The sequence below is a fragment of the Pseudorasbora parva genome, chromosome 13 (genome assembly GCF_024679245.1).
Source record: "Pseudorasbora parva isolate DD20220531a chromosome 13, ASM2467924v1, whole genome shotgun sequence".
NCBI lineage: Eukaryota > Metazoa > Chordata > Actinopteri > Cypriniformes > Gobionidae > Pseudorasbora > Pseudorasbora parva.
The window spans coordinates 523,487-547,579 of NC_090184.1; the positions used below are offsets into that span (position 1 = coordinate 523,487).

General features: G+C 46.1%; 1 protein-coding gene across 3 annotated transcripts in view; it reads left to right on the forward strand.

The window, feature by feature from the left end:
• ift122 (intraflagellar transport 122 homolog (Chlamydomonas)) overlaps window positions 1-24,093 on the forward strand; it is a 66,658-nt gene that overhangs the window by 1,089 nt on the left and 41,476 nt on the right. For 2 of the 3 annotated variants that reach the window (XM_067412860.1, XM_067412859.1), the window contains exons 3-9: window positions 721-805; window positions 1,147-1,225; window positions 9,180-9,256; window positions 10,847-10,913; window positions 16,076-16,222; window positions 17,585-17,660; window positions 22,381-22,572. In XM_067412860.1, coding sequence (XP_067268961.1) covers window positions 721-805; window positions 1,147-1,225; window positions 9,180-9,256; window positions 10,847-10,913; window positions 16,076-16,222; window positions 17,585-17,660; window positions 22,381-22,572 — 723 coding nt within the window. Of the gene's footprint in view, window positions 1-720; window positions 806-1,114; window positions 1,226-9,179; window positions 9,257-10,846; window positions 10,914-16,075; window positions 16,223-17,584; window positions 17,661-22,380; window positions 22,573-24,093 lie in introns of all 3 variants that reach the window. The other variant, XM_067412861.1, reaches the window with a different exon arrangement.

Below are 24,093 nucleotides of genomic sequence, written 5' to 3' on the forward strand. Positions count from 1 at the left end.
CTGTGTTGAGGCGGCAGCGGTGTTGCGGAAACGGCTGAATGTAACTTATAAAGTAACTTGTAATCTTACTTAGTTACTTTTAAAATCAAGTAATCTGAAAAGTAACTTTTTAAAGGAGTAATCAGATTACTTTTTCAAAGTGTGGCAACACTGAGTGTAATATCCCTGAACCGTAAGTGTGGAGTCGGTGTGTGTTAACGATGGTTATTGTAATTCTAGGATAAATGTGAGCCATTTACTAATCTCAGCTGCACGGACAAATTAAAAGATTCAGTATTTCTCAAAATTAATAACATCGGTGAAATGCAAACCTACAGTCATTAAATGCAAATATTTGATTTATTTAACATTTAGTCTCACTTTATTGACCGATGTCTTGCTGCTGACCTTTAATGATTCAGTTTAACGCAAAAAGACTTCTGTGTTGTTATTGGTGAAGTGCACCTGAGGATTATTATCTGCTTTTGGTGTGAAAGGGTCTTCACATTTGCTCAAAAATATCACTTTTTTTGTTATAAAGCAAGGCCAGCACAGCTGAACAAAAGTAACGCAAATGTAATGTAACACTACTTTTCTTAAAAAGTAACTAAGTAACGCAATTAGTTACTCTTTAAGGGAGTATCGCAATGCATTACTTTTCAAAGTAACTTTCCCCGACACGTGTGTGTGTGTGTGTGTGTGTGTGTGTGTGTGTGTGTGTGTGTGTGTGTGTGTGCACAGGTGTATGACACGGCCGACGGGACGCTCATACAGCCGCTGAAGGGACACAAAGACACAGTCTACTGCGTGGCTTACGCTAAAGATGGTGATTACGACATGAGACGTTTGTGTGTGTTTGTGTCTGTGGTGAGTGTGTGTGTGTGAGTGAGTTTACTGTGGTGAGTGTGTGTGAGTGTGTGTTTACTGTGGTGTGTGTGTGTGTGAGAGTGAGTTTCCTGTGGTGTGTGTGTGTTTACTGTGGTGTGTGTGTGTGAGAGAGTGAGTTTCCTGTGGTGTGTGTGTGTTTACTGTGGTGTGTGTGTGTGTGTGTGTGTGTGTGTGTTTACTGTGGTGTGCTTACTGTGGTGTGTGTTTGAGAGTGTGTGTTTACTATGGTGTGTGTGTGCTTACTGTGGTGTGTGTGTGAGTTTCCTCTTCTGTCTGCAGGGAAGCGTTTTGCGTCCGGCTCGGCTGATAAAAGCATCATCATCTGGACCTCTAAACTGGAGGGCATCCTCAAATACACGTGAGAACCGTTTAACAGGCTCTGACTCCCACACATCTGACTGATGAACCGTTATAATGTCAGTAAAGTCTGATTTAGTTCAGGCTAGAGATGCAGCATTACAGTCAGTCCACGGTTCAACACACACCTCGGTTCAACACACACCTCGGTTCAACACACACACCTCGGTTCAACACTCACCTCGGTTCAACACGCACCTCGGTTCAACACTCACCTCGGTTCAACACACACCTCGGTTCAACACACACCTCGGTTCAACACACACCTCGGTTCAACACACACCTCGGTTCAACACACACCTCGGTTCAACACACACCTCGGTTCAACACACACCTCGGTTCAACACTCACCTCGGTTCAACACTCACCTCGGTTCAACACTCACCTCGGTTCAACACACACCTCGGTTCAACACTCACCTCGGTTCAACACACACCTCGGTTCAACACACACCTCGGTTCAACACACACCTCGGTTCAACACACACCTCGGTTCAACACACACCTCGGTTCAACACACACCTCGGTTCAACACACACCTCGGTTCAACACACACCTCGGTTCAACACGCACCTCGGTTCAACACGCACCTCGGTTCAACACACACCTCGGTTCAACACGCACCTCGGTTCAACACGCACCTCGGTTCAACACGCACCTCGGTTCAACACGCACCTCGGTTCAACACTCACCTCGGTTCAACACTCACCTCGGTTCAACACGCACCTCGGTTCAACACACACCTCGGTTCAACACGCACCTCGGTTCAACACACACCTCGGTTCAACACGCACCTCGGTTCAACACGCACCTCGGTTCAACACACACCTCGGTTCAACACACACCTCGGTTCAACACGCACCTCGGTTCAACACACACCTCGGTTCAACACGCACCTCGGTTCAACACGCACCTCGGTTCAACACGCACCTCGGTTCAACACGCACCTCGGTTCAACACTCACCTCGGTTCAACACTCACCTCGGTTCAACACGCACCTCGGTTCAACACTCACCTCGGTTCAACACGCACCTCGGTTCAACACGCACCTCGGTTCAACACACACCTCGGTTCAACACACACCTCGGTTCAACACGCACCTCGGTTCAACACGCACCTCGGTTCAACACGCACCTCGGTTCAACACACACCTCGGTTCAACACGCACCTCGGTTCAACACGCACCTCGGTTCAACACGCACCTCGGTTCAACACGCACCTCGGTTCAACACTCACCTCGGTTCAACACTCACCTCGGTTCAACACTCACCTCGGTTCAACACACACCTCGGTTCAACACTCACCTCGGTTCAACACACACCTCGGTTCAACACACACCTCGGTTCAACACTCACCTCGGTTCAACACACACCTCGGTTCAACACACACCTCGGTTCAACACTCACCTCGGTTCAACACACACCTCGGTTCAACACACACCTCGGTTCAACACGCACCTCGGTTCAGCACACACACCTCGGTTCAACACACACCTCGGTTCAACACTCACCTCGGTTCAACACACACCTCGGTTCAACACGCACCTCGGTTCAACACGCACCTCGGTTCAACACACACCTCGGTTCAACACACACCTCGGTTCAACACACACCTCGGTTCAACACACACCTCGGTTCAACACACACCTCGGTTCAACACACACCTCGGTTCAACACACACCTCGGTTCAACACACACCTCGGTTCAACACACACCTCGGTTCAACACTCACCTCGGTTCAACACACACCTCGGTTCAACACACACCTCGGTTCAACACACACCTCGGTTCAGCACACACACCTCGGTTCAACACGCACCTCGGTTCAACACTCACCTCGGTTCAACACACACCTCGGTTCAACACGCACCTCGGTTCAACACGCACCTCGGTTCAACACGCACCTCGGTTCAACACGCACCTCGGTTCAACACACACCTCGGTTCAACACTCACCTCGGTTCAACACTCACCTCGGTTCAACACTCACCTCGGTTCAACACACACCTCGGTTCAACACTCACCTCGGTTCAACACACACCTCGGTTCAACACTCACCTCGGTTCAACACTCACCTCGGTTCAACACTCACCTCGGTTCAACACACACCTCGGTTCAACACGCACCTCGGTTCAACACGCACCTCGGTTCAACACTCACCTCGGTTCAACACGCACCTCGGTTCAACACTCACCTCGGTTCAACACTCACCTCGGTTCAACACTCACCTCGGTTCAACACACACCTCGGTTCAACACTCACCTCGGTTCAACACTCACCTCGGTTCAACACTCACCTCGGTTCAACACACACCTCGGTTCAACACTCACCTCGGTTCAACACACACCTCGGTTCAACACACACCTCGGTTCAACACTCACCTCGGTTCAACACTCACCTCGGTTCAACACTCACCTCGGTTCAACACACACCTCGGTTCAACACACACCTCGGTTCAACACACACCTCGGTTCAACACTCACCTCGGTTCAACACACACCTCGGTTCAACACACACACCTCGGTTCAACACACACACCTCGGTTCAACACACACACCTCGGTTCAACACACACACCTCGGTTCAACACACACCTCGGTTCAACACACACACCTCGGTTCAGCACACACACCTCGGTTCAACACGCACCTCGGTACAACACGCACCTCGGTTCAACACGCACCTCGGTTCAACACGCACCTCGGTTCAACACTCACCTCGGTTCAACACTCACCTCGGTTCAACACGCACCTCGGTTCAACACGCACCTCGGTTCAACACGCACCTCGGTTCAGCACACACACCTCGGTTCAACACTCACCTCGGTTCAACACACACCTCGGTTCAACACACACCTCGGTTCAACACGCACCTCGGTTCAACACTCACCTCGGTTCAACACACACACCTCGGTTCAACACACACACCTCGGTTCAACACACACACCTCGGTTCAACACACACACCTCGGTTCAACACACACACCTCGGTTCAACACACACCTCGGTTCAACACACACCTCGGTTCAACACACACCTCGGTTCAACACGCACCTCGGTTCAACACTCACCTCGGTTCAACACACACACCTCGGTTCAACACACACCTCGGTTCAACACACACACCTCGGTTCAACACGCACCTCGGTTCAACACTCACCTCGGTTCAACACTCACCTCGGTTCAACACGCACCTCGGTTCAACACGCACCTCGGTTCAACACACACCTCGGTTCAACACGCACCTCGGTTCAACACGCACCTCGGTTCAACACTCACCTCGGTTCAACACTCACCTCGGTTCAACACGCACCTCGGTTCAACACGCACCTCGGTTCAACACACACCTCGGTTCAACACACACCTCGGTTCAACACTCACCTCGGTTCAACACTCACCTCGGTTCAACACGCACCTCGGTTCAACACGCACCTCGGTTCAACACGCACCTCGGTTCAACACGCACCTCGGTTCAGCACACACACCTCGGTTCAACACACACCTCGGTTCAACACACACCTCGGTTCAACACGCACCTCGGTTCAACACTCACCTCGGTTCAACACACACACCTCGGTTCAACACGCACCTCGGTACAACACGCACCTCGGTTCAACACACACCTCGGTTCAACACACACCTCGGTTCAACACTCACCTCGGTTCAACACTCACCTCGGTTCAACACGCACCTCGGTTCAACACGCACCTCGGTTCAACACGCACCTCGGTTCAACACGCACCTCGGTTCAGCACACACACCTCGGTTCAACACTCACCTCGGTTCAACACACACCTCGGTTCAACACACACCTCGGTTCAACACGCACCTCGGTTCAACACTCACCTCGGTTCAACACACACACCTCGGTTCAACACACACCTCGGTTCAACACACACACCTCGGTTCAACACGCACCTCGGTTCAACACTCACCTCGGTTCAACACTCACCTCGGTTCAACACGCACCTCGGTTCAACACGCACCTCGGTTCAACACACACCTCGGTTCAACACGCACCTCGGTTCAACACACACCTCGGTTCAACACTCACCTCGGTTCAACACTCACCTCGGTTCAACACGCACCTCGGTTCAACACGCACCTCGGTTCAACACACACCTCGGTTCAACACACACCTCGGTTCAACACTCACCTCGGTTCAACACTCACCTCGGTTCAACACGCACCTCGGTTCAACACGCACCTCGGTTCAACACGCACCTCGGTTCAACACGCACCTCGGTTCAGCACACACACCTCGGTTCAACACACACCTCGGTTCAACACACACCTCGGTTCAACACGCACCTCGGTTCAACACTCACCTCGGTTCAACACACACACCTCGGTTCAACACGCACCTCGGTTCAGCACACACACCTCGGTTCAACACGCACCTCGGTTCAACACTCACCTCGGTTCAACACTCACCTCGGTTCAACACACACCTCGGTTCAACACTCACCTCGGTTCAACACACACCTCGGTTCAACACTCACCTCGGTTCAGCACACACACCTCGGTTCAACACACACACCTCGGTTCAACACGCACCTCGGTTCAGCACACACACCTCGGTTCAACACTCACCTCGGTTCAACACTCACCTCGGTTCAACACTCACCTCGGTTCAACACACACCTCGGTTCAACACTCACCTCGGTTCAACACTCACCTCGGTTCAACACACACCTCGGTTCAACACTCACCTCGGTTCAACACACACCTCGGTTCAACACACACCTCGGTTCAACACACACCTCGGTTCAACACTCACCTCGGTTCAACACACACCTCGGTTCAACACACACACCTCGGTTCAGCACACACACCTCGGTTCAGCACACACACCTCGGTTCAACACGCACCTCGGTACAACACGCACCTCGGTTCAACACACACCTCGGTTCAACACACACCTCGGTTCAACACTCACCTCGGTTCAACACTCACCTCGGTTCAACACGCACCTCGGTTCAACACACACCTCGGTTCAACACACACACCTCGGTTCAACACGCACCTCGGTTCAACACGCACCTCGGTTCAACACGCACCTCGGTTCAACACGCACCTCGGTTCAGCACACACACCTCGGTTCAACACTCACCTCGGTTCAACACGCACCTCGGTTCAACACGCACCTCGGTTCAACACTCACCTCGGTTCAACACACACCTCGGTTCAACACACACACCTCGGTTCAACACTCACCTCGGTTCAACACACACACCTCGGTTCAACACACACCTCGGTTCAACACACACACCTCGGTTCAACACGCACCTCGGTTCAACACACACCTCGGTTCAACACGCACCTCGGTTCAACACGCACCTCGGTTCAACACGCACCTCGGTTCAACACACACCTCGGTTCAACACGCACCTCGGTTCAACACTCACCTCGGTTCAACACGCACCTCGGTTCAACACACACCTCGGTTCAACACGCACCTCGGTTCAACACACACCTCGGTTCAACACGCACCTCGGTTCAACACTCACCTCGGTTCAACACACACCTCGGTTCAACACACACCTCGGTTCAACACGCACCTCGGTTCAACACGCACCTCGGTTCAACACGCACCTCGGTTCAACACTCACCTCGGTTCAACACTCACCTCGGTTCAACACACACCTCGGTTCAACACACACACCTCGGTTCAACACTCACCTCGGTTCAACACACACACCTCGGTTCAACACACACCTCGGTTCAACACACACACCTCGGTTCAACACGCACCTCGGTTCAACACGCACCTCGGTTCAACACGCACCTCGGTTCAGCACACACACCTCGGTTCAACACGCACCTCGGTTCAACACTCACCTCGGTTCAACACACACCTCGGTTCAACACACACCTCGGTTCAACACGCACCTCGGTTCAACACGCACCTCGGTTCAACACGCACCTCGGTTCAACACGCACCTCGGTTCAACACGCACCTCGGTTCAACACTCATCTCGGTTCAACACACACCTCGGTTCAACACACACCTCGGTTCAACACACACCTCGGTTCAACACTCACCTCGGTTCAACACACACCTCGGTTCAACACACACCTCGGTTCAACACTCACCTCGGTTCAACACTCACCTCGGTTCAACACTCACCTCGGTTCAACACACACCTCGGTTCAACACACACCTCGGTTCAACACTCACCTCGGTTCAACACACACCTCGGTTCAACACTCACCTCGGTTCAACACACACCTCGGTTCAACACTCACCTCGGTTCAACACTCACCTCGGTTCAACACACACCTCGGTTCAACACTCATCTCGGTTCAACACACACCTCGGTTCAACACGCACCTCGGTTCAACACTCATCTCGGTTCAATACACACCTCGGTTCAACACACATCTCGGTTCAACACACACCTCGGTTTACGATTCGGTTCATTTTTTTTGCTCTTCTATTCCAGTAACCGTGTGTGTGTGTGACAGTATTAGTGCAGTGAGACACTCAGTCCAGTAATCGTGTGTGTGTGTGTGACAGTATTAGTGCAGTGAGACACTCAGTCCAGTAATCGTGTGTGTGTGTGTGACAGTATTAGTGCAGTGAGACACTCAGTCCAGTAATCGTGTGTGTGTGTGTGACAGTATTAGCGCAGTGAGACACTCAGTCCAGTAATCGTGTGTGTGTGTGAGACAGTATTAGCGCAGTGAGACACTCAGTCCAGTAATCGTGTGTGTGTGTGTGACAGTATTAGCGCAGTGAGACACTCAGTCCAGTAATCGTGTGTGTGTGTGACAGTATTAGCGCAGTGAGACACTCAGTCCAGTAATCGTGTGTGTGTGTGACAGTATTAGCGCAGTGAGACACTCAGTCCAGTAATCGTGTGTGTGTGTGACAGTATTAGCGCAGTGAGACACTCAGTCCAGTAACCGTGTGTGTGTGTGACAGTATTAGTGCAGTGAGACACTCAGTCCAGTAATCGTGTGTGTGTGTGTGACAGTATTAGTGCAGTGAGACACTCAGTCCAGTAACCGTGTGTGTGTGTGACAGTATTAGCGCAGTGAGACACTCAGTCCAGTAACCGTGTGTGTGTGTGACAGTATTAGCGCAGTGAGACACTCAGTCCAGTAACCGTGTGTGTGTGTGACAGTATTAGTGCAGTGAGACACTCAGTCCAGTAACCGTGTGTGTGTGTGACAGTATTAGCGCAGTGAGACACTCAGTCCAGTAACCGTGTGTGTGTGTGACAGTATTAGCGCAGTGAGACACTCAGTCCAGTAACCGTGTGTGTGTGTGACAGTATTAGTGCAGTGAGACACTCAGTCCAGTAACCGTGTGTGTGTGTGACAGTATTAGCGCAGTGAGACACTCAGTCCAGTAACCGTGTGTGTGTGTGACAGTATTAGTGCAGTGAGACACTCAGTCCAGTAATCGTGTGTGTGTGTGTGACAGTATTAGCGCAGTGAGACACTCAGTCCAGTAATCGTGTGTGTGTGTGTGACAGTATTAGCGCAGTGAGACACTCAGTCCAGTAACCGTGTGTGTGTGTGACAGTATTAGTGCAGTGAGACACTCAGTCCAGTAATCGTGTGTGTGTGTGTGACAGTATTAGTGCAGTGAGACACTCAGTCCAGTAATCGTGTGTGTGTGTGTGACAGTATTAGCGCAGTGAGACACTCAGTCCAGTAACCGTGTGTGTGTGTGAGACAGTATTAGTGGCGTAAGACACTCAGTCCAGTAACCGTGTGTGTGTGTGACAGTATTAGCGCAGTGAGACACTCAGTCCAGTAACCGTGTGTGTGTGTGTGTGACAGGCTCAGCTGATGTTAAACAGTGCATAAGCAGCCAATGAAGCGTTTGAACCGAAGTGTGTATTGAACGGTGAGTGCCGTGCCGAGCGGCAGTGTTGTGGCATCTCTAGTGCAGGCCGTTGTGTTCCAGCTGCAGTGATATTGGTGTGTGTTTGTGTTTTGTGTCTTAGTCACAATGACTCGATTCAGTGTGTGTCGTACAACCCCGTCACACACCAGCTGGCCTCCTGCTCATCCGGAGACTTCGGTGAGTGTGTGTTCAGATAAACACAGCACACAACTGAAATGCCACGCATACACACCTGAAGCAACGTTCTCCACAGCACAGGCGAGTGTCGGACACGTCACTATCTCCAACGTTTCTGACTGAAGCTTCCTCTGCTCATCAAGCCTGCATTTATTTAACCACAAATACAGAAAACAATGTAATATTGTGATCTATTATTACAATTTAAACTATTAGTTGTTCAGTGTATTCTCCTTTAAATGCTGATGTGTTTGTGTGCTCAGAGCTGAATGTTCAGGATGGTTCCTCCAGTCTTCATGATCATGATCCTTCAGAAATCATTCTCAGATGAGGATTCATTAGGAGTGCTGGACACAGCTCTGATCACTAATATATGCTCATAACCTGAGATACTTTTATATCATAGTTTGATGAATAAAAAGTAAAATAAAAATTAAAGAAAACTAGCAAATGTTTTAAAACAGAAATCTTTTGTATCAGTAATATACTCTACAGGTCAGTCATTTGGGGTCAGGCATTTTGTTTCTTTCTTTTTTGAAATAAATCAATAATTGTATTCAGCAAGGATGTGTTAAATTGATAGTAAAGGAGATTTATATTATTTGTAAATATGTTTTTATTCTGAATAAATGCCGTTCTTCTGAGCCTTTTATTCCTCAGTGATCAGAGCTGTGTCCAACACTCGTAATGAATCCTCATCTGAGAATGATTTCTGATGATCATGATCACTGAAGACTGGAGGAACCGTCCTGAACATTCAGCTCTGAGCACACAAATACATCAGCATTTAAAGGAGAATACACTGAAAAACTATGATTTTAAATTGTAATAATAGATCACAATATTACATTGTTTTCTGTAATTGTGGTTTAATAAATGCAGGCTTGATGAGCAGAAGAAGCTTCTGTCAGAAACGTTAGAGATAGTGACGTGTCCAAGCGTTTGGCCTGTAGTGTAAGTCTGTGTCTGACCTCTTATGGGGTCCGGATGACTCCCGGTGTCCTGTCGAATTAACTACAAAAGTTTTAAAACGCATCTTACGATCTCAGTCGCATCTGGCCAGCTCATTCCGACTTCTTTATTCTGACTGTTCTGCTAGTCTGATTACATTCGGATCATCAGGGTTCATGTACAGCTACTGATGCAAATATGAGACAAATTCAGCTGTAAAAAGTCCATAATGTCGCTGAATATAAAGCGTCTCTCAAATCAAGCCAGAGGAACCCAAACTCCATCACACTGCAAAAAATGCTCTTCTTACTTAGTGTTTTTGTCTTGTTTCTAGTCAAAATATCAAAATATTCTTACATTAAGAAGTATTTACTAGACTGCAAAAGTAATTGTCTTGTTTTGGGGAAAAATAACTCAAAATGAAGAGAGTTTTTGCTTAAAATAAGATAAATAATCTGCCAATGGGGCGAGAAAAATAATCTTAATTCAAACAGAAAACAAGATTATTATCTCACCCCATTGGCAGATTATTGATCTTATTTTAAGCAAAAACTCTCTTGTGTGTGTGTGTGTGTGTGTGTGTGTGTGTGTGTGTGTGTGTGTGTGTGTGTGTGTGTGTGTGTGTGTGTGTGTTTGCAGGTCTGTGGTCTCCAGAGCAGAAGTCCGTCTCCAAACACAAAGTCAGCAGTAAGATCACGTGCTGTGGGTGAGACGTAACCCTAATGCTTTATTTTACTGCAGATAGCACAGATGGAGACTCCTCAACTTTAGGTGATCGTTCCCCTTTTGGAGATCAACATCGGTGACCTGCGAGGCTGGCGTAGATGCGATGAGAAAGCGTTTGGGGAGGGGTGGGGAGGCATTCAGTGTTTTTATTCTCGTTTTGTGAAGGTTGACATTACAAGGTAATAAAAATAAATAAATATGAAAATAAATGCGTCAAAGAAAAACGGGTAAGGCTGAGACATGCAGCACAACGAGGGAAGCGGGCGCCTGAGATTCTGCTGGCTAAACATCAGGAGAAACACGGTTTAACTGACGAGGCGGCATACAGGGTCCCATATTGATTGATTCTACTCAGAATATGGAGAAACTCTTACATTAAGAAACATTTACTAAGGCATCTTTACACAGCCGAGTTAAGGCGGCTCTAAAGCGGGTCTGTGTCTGCTCACAATTCTGTGTAAAGAAACGAGACAGAAGTCTGCATCGGGAGAGAGAGCCGCGGGACGAGCGGTAAGTGAGTGGGTTGGACACAGATTGGTAACACCTGTATCTCGTTTCAGTAATGGGCGCGGAGAGGGTACAAAACGCCTGGAGAAAGGGAAGCAGGAGAGAGAGACGGACTGCTGACGCTCCACACACATCCCAGAGACATTGAGCGAGACCCGGAAGTGAAAAGACCCGGAAGTGAACAAGACTTTGAATGAAAGTCACACACGATCGTGTGCACGCTGTATTTTGAGTTTATGATAATAAAAGAGACGTCAGCAGTCCAGCCGACCCCCTTGTCCTCTTCCTTCCTTATCTACGAACTTACTATACTGGTGCCGAAACCCTGGCACGCCACCATGTGTTCCTCCGCCAGGTCGATGGCCGTCTCCAGCGACGTGGGTCGGTGGCACTGGACCCACTCGGCCGTTTTCTTGGGGAGCCGAGCGATGAGCTGCTCCAGTACCACCAGATCGATGACTTGGTCCACGTCGCTTCCGCCGGCCAGTAGCCACTTGCGGCAGGAGTCCCGGAGCTGCTTGGCCATCGCGAAGGGCCGGCCGGCGTCACCCCAGTCCAGGGATCGGAAACGCTGGCGGTGCTGCTCTGGCGACCGGCTGACCCGCTGGATGATGGCCCTCTTCAGATCATCATATACCAGGAGGTTCGCCACCGGTAGTTGTTGCGCGGCCGCCTGGGCTTCCCCGGACAGAAGTGGAATTAAGCGCACCGGCCACTGCGCACGGGGCCACCCGCAGGCCTCCGCTGACTTCTGGAAGAGCTCCAGGAAGGCCTCCGGATCGTCCTGTGGCCCCATCTTGTGCATCGGCACGTGAACCGGTGCGCTGGCCTGCCTGGCGGCCTCGGTGCGAGCCTCCCGGTCGAGCTAGCTCCGGAACCTCTCGCGGTCTTCCTGCTGGCCTTGGGCGATGGCTTGGAATCGCCGTTCCTGGTCCGTCCGAAGGTCCAGCAGGGCCTGGTGTTGTTCGCGGTGAAGGACCGCGAGGGATGATATGATGTCCTCAAGTGGGGTGGAGGACGAAGTCTGCATGGCGGCGGCGCTGTCCTGCTTCCTTCCCGGGTTTCGGCACCAGTGTAGTAAGTTCGTAGATAAGGAAGGAAGAGGACAAGGGGGTCGGCTGGACTGCTGACGTCTCTTTTATTATCATAAACTCAAAATACAGCGTGCACACGATCGTGTGTGACTTTCATTCAAAGTCTTGTTCACTTCCGGGTCTTTTCACTTCCGGGTCTCGCTCAATGTCTCTGGGATGTGTGTGGAGCGTCAGCAGTCCGTCTCTCTCTCCTGCTTCCCTTTCTCCAGGCGTTTTGTACCCTCTCCGCGCCCATTACTGAAACGAGATACAGGTGTTACCAATCTGTGTCCAACCCACTCACTTACCGCTCGTCCCGCGGCTCTCTCTCCCGATGCAGACCTCGCTGAACCACGCCCCCTTGCCACAGATGCTTTTCTTAAGCCGGGTGCACACTGTGCGATTTTGGCCACGATTTGGCCGTCTGAGACAAATTTAGGAAATCCTAAAAGATTCCTCAGATCCTAGGCTAAAATCTGACGTCTTTGGTCGTTAGTTTGACATGTTCACCGGCAGCCGATTAATGAGCGCTGCGATCAAATTTTACCTCAGACGAAATTCTGGCAGTGTCAGAAGATTTGGCACACAATCCTGCAGTGTGACTTCTCCTACGGCGACAGTCAAATATCTCCGTTTTCAAGACAAACTATGACCAAAACGAGAGCTAGAGATTTATTTGTAGCCAGCATTTCAGTCCCGCGTGTAACGCAGCTCACCATCACCGAACGCCTCGTTCATTGAGGATATGAACTCCGGGTGAGCTTTCTTGCGCGCGTCCGTTTTTAGCGCGCCTTCACTATCGTGCAGTCTGACATTAATGCCAACTGAGATCTTAGTGTGACATGGCGATCATGTTCGTACAGTCTGACAAGGGACATTCGCAAAGGATTTTGAAAAATCGCACAGTGTGCAGGACCCATTACTTAGTGTTTGTCTTAATGCTCACCTTGAGGCGGTTTGAGCTGGATATAAACGCTTCGGTGGACACAGCCTTCTTATGAGGCGGTCGGACAGCCTTCTGCCACTCCTCTACTGGGAGTATGGTGGCCTGTAAGGCCCTTATTTCAGGAGTGGCTCTTCAGGATATTTGCGATGGGGCAGGGTGGTCCTCACCGCACGCATTCGTGAGGTTCTTCTCTCTGGACTTTTTTAACCTCTTACCTGTTAGAATTAGTGCAAAAGATGCTTAATTGACCCTTCGCTAAACCCTGCCCTCCTTAGTTACTGTTGCTAGGCTTGTCAAGCTATCGGCCTGGCACGTCTATCACAGTATGCGCCGGTGGCAGACGTTTCAGAGGAGATTAGTGGTCATTTTTGGCGAACAGGTGAAATATCTGAGAGGGCAGAAGAAAGGGACTGCAGTATGCATTCACGGGATATATCCGCGACATAATATGCAACCGATTAGAGAATAATTTCATTAAACTTGAAGCTAAAGCCAATAGTCTCAGCGCAGTCAGCAGCCGCCTCATGTTCCTGCACAACCGGGTAAGTCAAATTAGAAAATAATCAAATAATTATAAATCAAACAGCTTATCAATAAATCTTGTGGAATAAACACAAGACATTAGCCTGAAAACTCTGCAGTGATTCTCCGGCTTATGTTTAGCGTGCCGACGTGTCGTGGGTCTAATCTACGCCTGGACCTGGCACTAGCCTGAGCCATTCATCAGAAACCACACTTACTGAAACCTTATAGCAGAAAGCCACTCTCTCAGACCTGATGGGTTTTATTAATATTATAAACACAGCCACTGCTACAATCCTTATGATGGAGGTCTTCATTTGCACACATTTTATCTAAACAAACTACGATGCAAAACTAATAAATAAAGCCAAGACGGTCCTTTTTATAGTCTAGATACTGCATCATGTGTAATAATCTGCATCAGTCTTGTGTTTTCAGTTGGTTGAAGCAAACGTAGGTGTTTTTGTTAATCCTGTCGAAACGTAACGTTAGTTGTGAATGGGGTCTCACACACACTGCTCGAGTCGTTTGGGGAAGGACCAAAAATCACACCCTGCGTCCAAACCTTTAGGATAGGCATCAGATATGCTCGATCCATACGCACAGGTTCGCATCGGCACGTTTCCCTCGCTCGAAAGCTTGACAGACCTTTGTAAGGCCGCCCAAATCGTCCCAATGGAGGCTAACGATCGGCGGGTGAAGGTCGCTGCGCGTTCGTCTTTTCAGCGGGGAAAAGGGGATTTTATTCCAATTCCTCGTTATCTGACTCCATTTAATGATAATTTAGAATTTAGGTTAGAATGCCAATTGGTTATTTGGTCATTCATTTTTAATAGTTTAAGTACACATTTAATTATTCCGTTTAACCCTTTGTTGAAATTATACCCAACCTGAATAATTCCAGAGCAAGTCAGAATCAATCAAAGTTTAACAATTTATTAACAGTCAGGTAAATGTATAATGCCAATTACATAATCAATTCAAAGGTATACTTCACATCAAACACTCTAAAGTAAAGAATGAGATTTATACCTGACTTATCAAGGTTACATAATGCTGCATGGGTTAAAACGTCCAGCATTACGGGCTGACCTGAGTACAGTATCGAGCCCTGAGCTCTTTGCAACATTTCCTTAAATACCCAGAACCAGATACATACCCATCACAATAGGAATTTGCATTGATCAAGTCCTATAGACTTGATTAGAAGAGAGGCCAAATGGCTGAAAGCCACACCCACCATACACCAAGGAAAGATATCTTTAAACTCTTTAAATGTTTATGATGTTCTAGTGTACTTCTGTGGAGTAGAGATATTTGTACCAGTCGCACTGAGACATTTCAAATGATATCAAACACATATAATACTGTATCGTGAGGATTGACATTGTAACAAAGAGATTTCTGGTGCATTTCAGGTGATCTCAAGTTTGGGGGAGCAGTAGTTTGGGGGAAGTTTCATGTGAAAGGAAAGGCATGTAAATTAGAGTCATTCATAGATGGTTCACTCAGTGTGATGTCGTCTCGGACAGAGACTCTAACTGTATGAATAAGTTCAGATGCTAATTTCCTTTGTTTTCTCTGAGCGATTAGACATTTCGGCATCTACTAGCTTTTTCCAGCCTTACACCTTCCACTCCTAGTTACGGTTGCTAAGCCACGATTGGCCTGTGGCGGTTTTCGGGCGTGGCTTAACGAAGGGTCAATTGTGTCTAGAATACACTGAAAACCAAATATTTTAAATTGTAATAATATATCACAATATTACAAAAATTCTGTATTTTTGATCAAATAAATGCAGGCTTGATGAGCAGAAGAAACTTCTTTCAAAAACATTACAGATAGTGATGTGTCCAAGCGCTCGGCCTGTCCTGTGGATATACCTTCTTTAGCCCTCACCTGTTATCATCCCTGAGATAGACATCAGAGAAATGCTTAATGCATGGGTTTAAAACTCTACTCCGATTGTATTGTAGAATTTGTGTCGTGTATAAATCTTAAATGTCTTGTAGCTGATTATATGCGGCCTGATGAGTGTGTGTGTGTGTGTGTGTGTGTGTGTGTGTGTGTGTGTGTGTGTGTGTGCGCCCTCAGCTGGACCAATGACGGCCAGTATTTGGCTCTGGGAATGATGAGCGGTGTGGTGAGCATCAGGAATAAGAGCGGAGAAGAGAAGGTGAAGATCGAGCGTCCTGGAGGCTCTTCATCGCCCATCTGGTCCATCGCCTGGAACCCGTCCAAGTGAGAGCAACATATACTCCTTATCTCGCTCAGATCCTCCTCACACAAACAAATGCTCTTATTACTCAGCCATTTTGTCTGAATATCTAAATGAAGAGAGTTTTTGCTTAAAACAGGCAAAATGATCTGCCAATGGGGTGAGAAAAATAATCTGATTTCTGATTGAAATCTTGTTTCCGACAGAAATAAGATTAGTTTTCTCACCCCATTGGCAGATCATTTTGCCTGTTTTCAGCAAAAACTCACTTCATTTGAAGATTTTCCCCCAGAAAACAAGAGTAAGAGTGTCTAGTTAATGCAACTTGATATAAGACTTGTTAGATATTTAGACTGGAAACGAGACAGAAGTAGTAAGTGATAAGAGCCTGTTTTGCGGTGTGTTGTAGTAGTCTCTCTGTGGGCGTTGGTGAGGCTCCTCTAATACGGCTGCAGAGGGTACGCTGCACGTTTATTACCGGGGACATGTAAACGAGAGCACATTACACATATATCGGCTTCCCTTCACTGGTTACCCGTTGATTTCAAGAATCTACTTTTCATTTTTAAATCATTAAATAACACTGCTCCTAAATATCTCTCAGATCTGTTAAAGCCATTCGCTCCATCCTGAGCACGTATACGTATCTGTGTAGTTCAGCACACAGCGCAGTGTGAGAGCTACCTGTTAGGAGTTTCCTGTAAGTGTGTGTTACTAATTATTCATCGGTTAATGTTTTATTTGTATTGTTTGTACAGCAATTTGGTGAACACCTGTTGTTTTAAAAAGGTGCTCTATAAATAAGCTTTGATTTGATTAGAAAATACATCCCCGCTCCAGTGTAGATCATGTATCCCGCCACACACACTGCAAAAATACTCTTCTTACTCAGTATTATTGTCTTGTTTTGGGAAACAATAACAAATTAAAAATAAGATAAATAATCTGCCAATGGGGTGAGAAAAATAATCTTAATTCAAACAGAAAACAAGATTATTTTGCTTATTTTATATATTATGTCTCTTAATTTTGAGTTATTTTGTCCCAAAACAAGACAATAATTTTTACTTGTCTGGTAAATGTTTCTTAATGTAAGATTTTTGTGATATTTTGACTAGAAAAAAGACAAAAATACTGAGTAAGAAGAGCATTTTTTTGCAGTGCAGGTCATGTTTAGGAGCATGAGCTGGAGCAGTGAAGGCGAGTCCTCACTGCAGACACCAGGGGGCGCCGCTGCTCCGCTTCACTGCTTTAATACAGTCATGAACACAGAAGGGCTGAACGGACGGGACAGGTTATGGGTATGCATCACATTGGGCTGTGTGTGTGTGTGTGTGTGTGTGTGTGTGTGTGTGTGTGTGTGTGTGTGTGTGTGTGTGTTTCAGGGATGAGCACAATGATATCTTGGCAGTGGCTGATTGGGGACAGAAGCTGTCGTTCTACCAGCTCAGTGGCAAACAGGTCTGTGTTTCAGATTTGTTTGTTTTTCTTTATTGATTTTTCAGTGTTTCTGTTCAGCAAATCAAACCTCCTCTTAAAACTCTTTCTGAATCTGTGTCCATCCACTATACGACCTGACAAGAGCAGGACAAGCTGCATACCACTGAACCACTGATGAAGATATGCAAATGAGGCTCATGTTAATGTGATCATAGGGACCAAGACTTGACTTAATCCATAAGTCTGCTCTAGTCAAGTCAGCTTTATTTATACAGCGCTTTTTACAATGCAGATCATTTCAACGCAGCTTCACAGTGTTAACAGGAAAACAATGCAACAGAATTGAATAGAAAGTAATATAGTTTAATAGTTTAGTTTAACACATTAGTATGGGGAACACATATTCACTATTAACTCCGCCTTCTGCCTCAATAATCTCCTAATTTACTGCTTATTAATAGTTAGTAAGGTAGTTTTTGTAGCGTTTAAGTTTAGGTATTGGGTCGGATTAAGGGATGTAGAATAAGCTCATGCAGAATAAGGCATTAATATGAGCTTTATAAGTGCTCATAAACAGACAATATCCTAGTAATATGCATGATCATAAGCAACTAGTTAATAACTGAACCCTAAAAAAAGTGTTAGCATTTAGTGTTTAGTGTCCCCAACTGAGCAAGCCAAAACAGGGTATCCGCGGGGTCTTGAAAAGTCTTAAAAGGTGATAAATCAATTTTGGGAAAATTAAGACCCTTATAAAGTATTAAAAAGTCTTATCACGGCTTTATAAAGTCTTAAATTTTGAAAGTATTTTGTTCAAGCTTTGTCAAAAGAGTTTGACTCCATAAAGTATTTATGAATATATTTCTTTTCATCCCCATAAATATTAAAAAACAACGGGGCGCTCAGTCTGAGATCGGCTCGGAGCGCGCGCGCCACGGATGGAAATTAGCACTGCCACCAGCCAAATGCGGCTGATTTAGAGTTGTGGCGGGTAAAATCGCTTCACCTACCGAGCTGTTTCACCTCTTTGTAAACTTTGTTCAATGCATGCGAGTGCTGCCGTATGTGCGCATATAACCAGTCGTTTTCTCCGTCATCACCCGCGTGAAGACGCGCTGTGAGACTCGAGCGCGCTGAGAGAAGACCTGACGCTGTGCATCATCCGAGCGCGCGCGCAAATATTGAGTTTTCTTTCAAATCTTGCGCTTAAACGGACAAACTCACACAAGAAGTATGTCAACATGTCCATCTTGATGAGTATCCAGTAGACATTGTCTGAATATGCCTTGAGTGAACTGTAAAGTATGCACAGTCGAGAAAGACGAGCATATCCCTGCCACAGCTCTTAAAGGCGCAGTAGCCTTTACTGCTGCCTGAGTGATGTCCTTATATTTAGTTTGACATTAAACAAAGCTCTTGATTGAATAGCTTTTGTAAGTTTAATAAGGATTAATCTTTCATTTAAACAGTTAAATATGCAGTTATTTTACATTTGATTACTTTATTCAATTTCTGTACCTTTCTGCAGGCCAGTAGGCCTGTACATTATTATTTAATGTACACATGAGTGAGGTCGAGTTAAACATTTTAGTTTGAATTTTATTTTTCGGTTTTCGGCTTTTGTTTCTTCTTTTTTTGTTTCGGCCAAGAATTTTGATTTCGGTGCTTCCCAATCTCTACTGACAATGCTCAGTATGTTGTCAACACGCTTCAAAGATGCCAGAACGAATAGTTTCATTCTTGGGACTAAAAACCATAAAACTGGAAGCCATACAAGACCACAAATCATCGTGAAAATGTCAGTATTTCATTGAGACTTAGAGACTATTAAATAAACTGCCCAAGTATTGTAGAGCTTGTAGTATTAATTTGTTAAAAACAAAAAAGTGGCTGGTAAAAACATTGAGTGGAAGACTTTGAAAAAAAGTTAATTTCCATCCCTGGCGAGCGCTGTCTACGGGTGACGTCATGTATTTTGCGTAATGCACAGTTAGGTGATGTGTCGCCCTCCATACGTTGTAAAACAGATATGCAATATAAACAATACAAAATTGGCCTACGATAGACATTTTAAGTTTACATTCGACTACAACTGTTTATTAAAGGTTTGTTGCCGATTAGAACTTGAAGTGCGATGAGGTCTTAAAATATTTTGAGAAGGTCTTTAAAAAGTCTTAAAAAGGTATTGAAATTAACTTCAGGACTCCTGCATATACCCTGCAAAAGCAACGGTGTCAATGAACCCAAACTCCACCAGGAGACAGAATGGAGAAATTAACCTTGGCGGAAACCAGACTCAGCTCTACAATGGGCTGTTATAGTCTCAGGAAACATGCCGTTTTCCATATGATCTCTATGAACACAGGTTTAACAGGAGAAGTCCTCTCTGGAAAACATTATCTTTACAGCCGCTTTACATGTGCTGCCCCAGGTGCCCATGGGAAGTGTAGTAATTAAGGGAAAGTATGCAGCACTCATTATGAAACTGTAATGTTGTGGCCTGCAGTGCCGTCTGAACAAACACTTCATTACAGCGCTGTTCATAGAGCTCGTAAAAACACAGGGAAAGAGTCTCACTGAGGAGGGATATTCATTCAGACATGCAGGAAGGGGTTTGAGCTTAAACACACATCCATGATGGATTTCAGCCCAGATATTGCCAAAAGTATTGGGACACTCTTCCCTGACTGCCCCAGCATGACTGCGTCGCTCCATAAAGACATGGATGAGGAGTTTGGTGTGGAGGAACTGGACTGGCCTGCACAGAGTCCTGAGCTCAACCCGATAGAACAGCTTTGGGATGAATTAGAGCGGAGACTGAGAGCCAGGCCTTCTCGTCCAACATCAGTGCCTGACCTCACAAATGAGCTTCTAGAAGAATGGGCAAAAATCCCCATAAACACACTCCTAAACCTTGAGGAAAGCCTTCCCAGAAGAGCTGGAGCTGTTAGAGAGGGTGGGCCGACTCCAGATTAAACCCCACGGGTTAACAATGGGGAGCTCATGTGTGTGAAGAGGCGGCTCAACACTTTTGGTGATATTGTGTACAGGGCATCCAGAAAGTATTCACACGTCATTTTTCTACATTTTGTTATTATTACACCCTTATATTATACCCTTATTCCAAAGATGATTAAAATCATTATTTTTCTCAAAATTCTACAAATAATACCCCGTAATGACAACGTGAAAGAAGTTTTTTTTTAAATCTTTGTAAATGTATTAAAAATAAAAAAACAAGTATTCCCAGCCTTTGCCAAGCCACTCCACACTGAGCTCAGGTGCTCCTGCTTCCTCTGATCATCCTTGAGATGTTTCTACAGCTTGACTGGAGTCCACCTTTGGTCAGTCAGTGGATTGGACGTGATTTGGAAAGGCACACACCTGTCTATATAAGGTCCCACAGTTAACAGTGCATGTCAGAGCACAAACCAAGACATGAAGGGATTGTCTGTAGACTCAGAGGCAGGATTGTATGGAAGCTCAGATCTGGGAAAGGTTAAGGAACATTTCTGCAGCTGAAGGTCCCAAAGAGCACAGTGGCCTCCATTATCCGTACATGGAGGAAGTTTGGACACACCAGGACTCTTCCTAGAATCAGGGAGGAGACCAAGTGATGGTCAGTCTGACAGAGCTCCAGCATTTCTCTGTGGAGAGAGGAGAAGTTTCCAGAAGTACAGCCATCTCTGCTGCTCTCCACCAATCAGGCCCGTGAGGGAGAGACGGAAGCCATTTCTCAGGAAAAGCACATGACAGCCCACCTGGAGTTTACCAAGAGCCTCCTGAAGGACTCTGACCATGAGAAACACAATCCTCTGGTCTGAAGAAACACAGATTGAACTCTGGAGGAAACCTGGCACTGCTTATCCCCTGGCCAATCCCATCCCTACAGTGAAGCATGGTGGTGGCAGCATAATGATGTGGGGTTTTTCAGCGGCAGGAACTGGGAGGCTAGTCAGGATCAAGGGAAAGATGAATCCTTGATGAAAACCTGCTCCAGGGCGCTCTAGACCTCAGACTGGGGCGAAGGTTCATCTTCCAACAGGACAGCGACCCTAAACACACAGCCAAGATAACACAGGAGCGGCTACGGGAGACGACTCTGGGAATGCCCTTGAGTGGCCCAGACATGAGCCTGATTGAACATCTCTGGAGAGATCTGAAAATGGCTGAGCTCCGACACTCCCCATCCAACCTGATGGAGCTTGAGAGGTCCTGTAAAGAAGAATGGGAGAAACTGCCCAAAAATAGGTGTGCCGAGCTTGAGCATCAAACTTAAAAAGACTGATCAGAGCCAGAGGTGCTTCAACAAAGTATTGAGCAAAGGCTGTGAATAATAATGGACAAGTGATATTGATTGATTGATTGATTGATTGATTGATTGATTGATTGATTTAAACTTTTTATTTTTTTTGCAAGGATTTCAAACAAACTTCTTTCAGGTTGTCATTATGGGGTATTGTTTGTAGAATTTTGAGAAAATATTGAATGTAATCCATTTTGGGAAAAGGCGGTAAACATAAAATGTGGAAAAAGTGAAGCGCTGTGAATACTTTACTGTATGTGGCAACATGCTTATTCCTGTTCACAGATTTGTGTCACATGTGAGAAATCATATGCATAGTGTTGAGCATGGCATTCGGTCCTGTAGAGCTGGGGTTTAATGCTGGAGTCAGAGATCAGAGTGAATAGCAGAGAGCATGTTCCATCTGGCTCAAACGAACGCTTGTGTGTTTGGCAGATCGGGAAGGACCGGCAGCTGAACTTTGACCCCTGCTGCGTGAGCTTCTTCTCGAAGGGCGAATATATCGTGATGGGCGGCTCGGACAGACAGGCTTCGCTCTACACTAAAGATGGCGTCCGGCTCGGCACCGTCGGGGAACAGAGCTCCTGGGTTTGGACCTGCCGTGTCAAGCCAGACTCAAATTATGTGGTCAGAGACTTTTTCAGTTATTCATGAAATATTCATTCGTAAGGGCAGTGACTCTACAAAAATACGCCTGGTTCACATTTCATCACAAAAATCAAAGTAATGAAACAAGTAAAATAATAATAATGGTGATTACACTATATTCATATAAATACAAACCCAATTCCAATAAAGTGGGGACATTGCACAAATTGTGACTAAACAAACAAAGGCAAATCAAAAACGTTTTATTAGCCACGTTTCGGTCTCGTGACCTTCATCAGGCATATTTCATTCTCAAACTCCATGACATTTAACATGACCAATCATTGCAGAGATCCATTAATTAGTAAATCACACTCAATGACTGAATGTCTCATTAGCCAAATCATTGGTACCACAACAACATACATGCACAAGTATACACAAACTTGTGTTTGTAAGTATATTTTAGATACACAAATACATATATTTAAGTATCAATACACACTTGAATGGTTACATCACATGAAATTCTTCTTCAATACACATTATAACATCACATTAAATAATGCTTCATCATTCATACCCATAGGTGATAGAGTCTGCAGAGAACAAATCCAAAACAACTCGCATCTCTGTAAGAGCAATTCAATATCGCCTCCTCTCGGCGGCACACTCACTTTCTCAATCCCACAAAAACGTAAAGAAGACACATCATGATTCAATGTACAAAAATGGGCTGCAACCGGATAATTAACATCTTTTCGTCTTATCGAACTCTTATGCTCACTAATTCTTTGTTTTAGTTGACGCGACGTTTTTCCAAAATAACCCATTCCACACGGACAACGGATCAGATATACAGCATGTGTAGAGACACGTAATCACAGAATTTACCAGTCCTTGGATGACAGACATAAGACATTTTCATTGTATCGTTGCACTGAGCACAATTACCACACCGATGATTTCCCTTTTGTATAGGGCTGAGTAATCTCTGAGACGGGATCGGGGTCTCACTCTGAAAACGAGTGTGTACTAGATTACCTTTAAGATTCCTAGCCCGTTTATATTAATCAGCGGCGGGTGCTGGAAAATAGTACTCAATTCTGGATCAGAAGTCAACAAATGCCAATATTTTTTAAAGATCGATCTTATCAGGTAAGACTGGGATGAATAAGTTGTAATAAAAGTAAAAGTTTTATGTTCAATGTTTTTTTAAACTTTTTTTGTCTTCTTCTTTAACAACTCCTTTTGGAAAGATATTTTAAATGCATCCTCAATCCATTCAGAGGGATAGCCTCGATCTAAAAATCTCTTTTTCATTACTCTCGATTTTTCAATAAAATCTGAATCTTAATGACAAATTCTCCTCAGTCTATTGAACTGACTTTTGGGCAGCCCTTTAAAAAAAAAGTTGGATGAAAACTAGTCGTGAGCAACAGACTGTTGCGGTCGGTTTCTTTTGTGAACAAAGTCGTAGTTAAGTTGGCCTCATTTTTATGTACCCACATATCTAGGAAATGAACTTTGGAGGTATTAACTTCCGCAGTAAATTCCAAA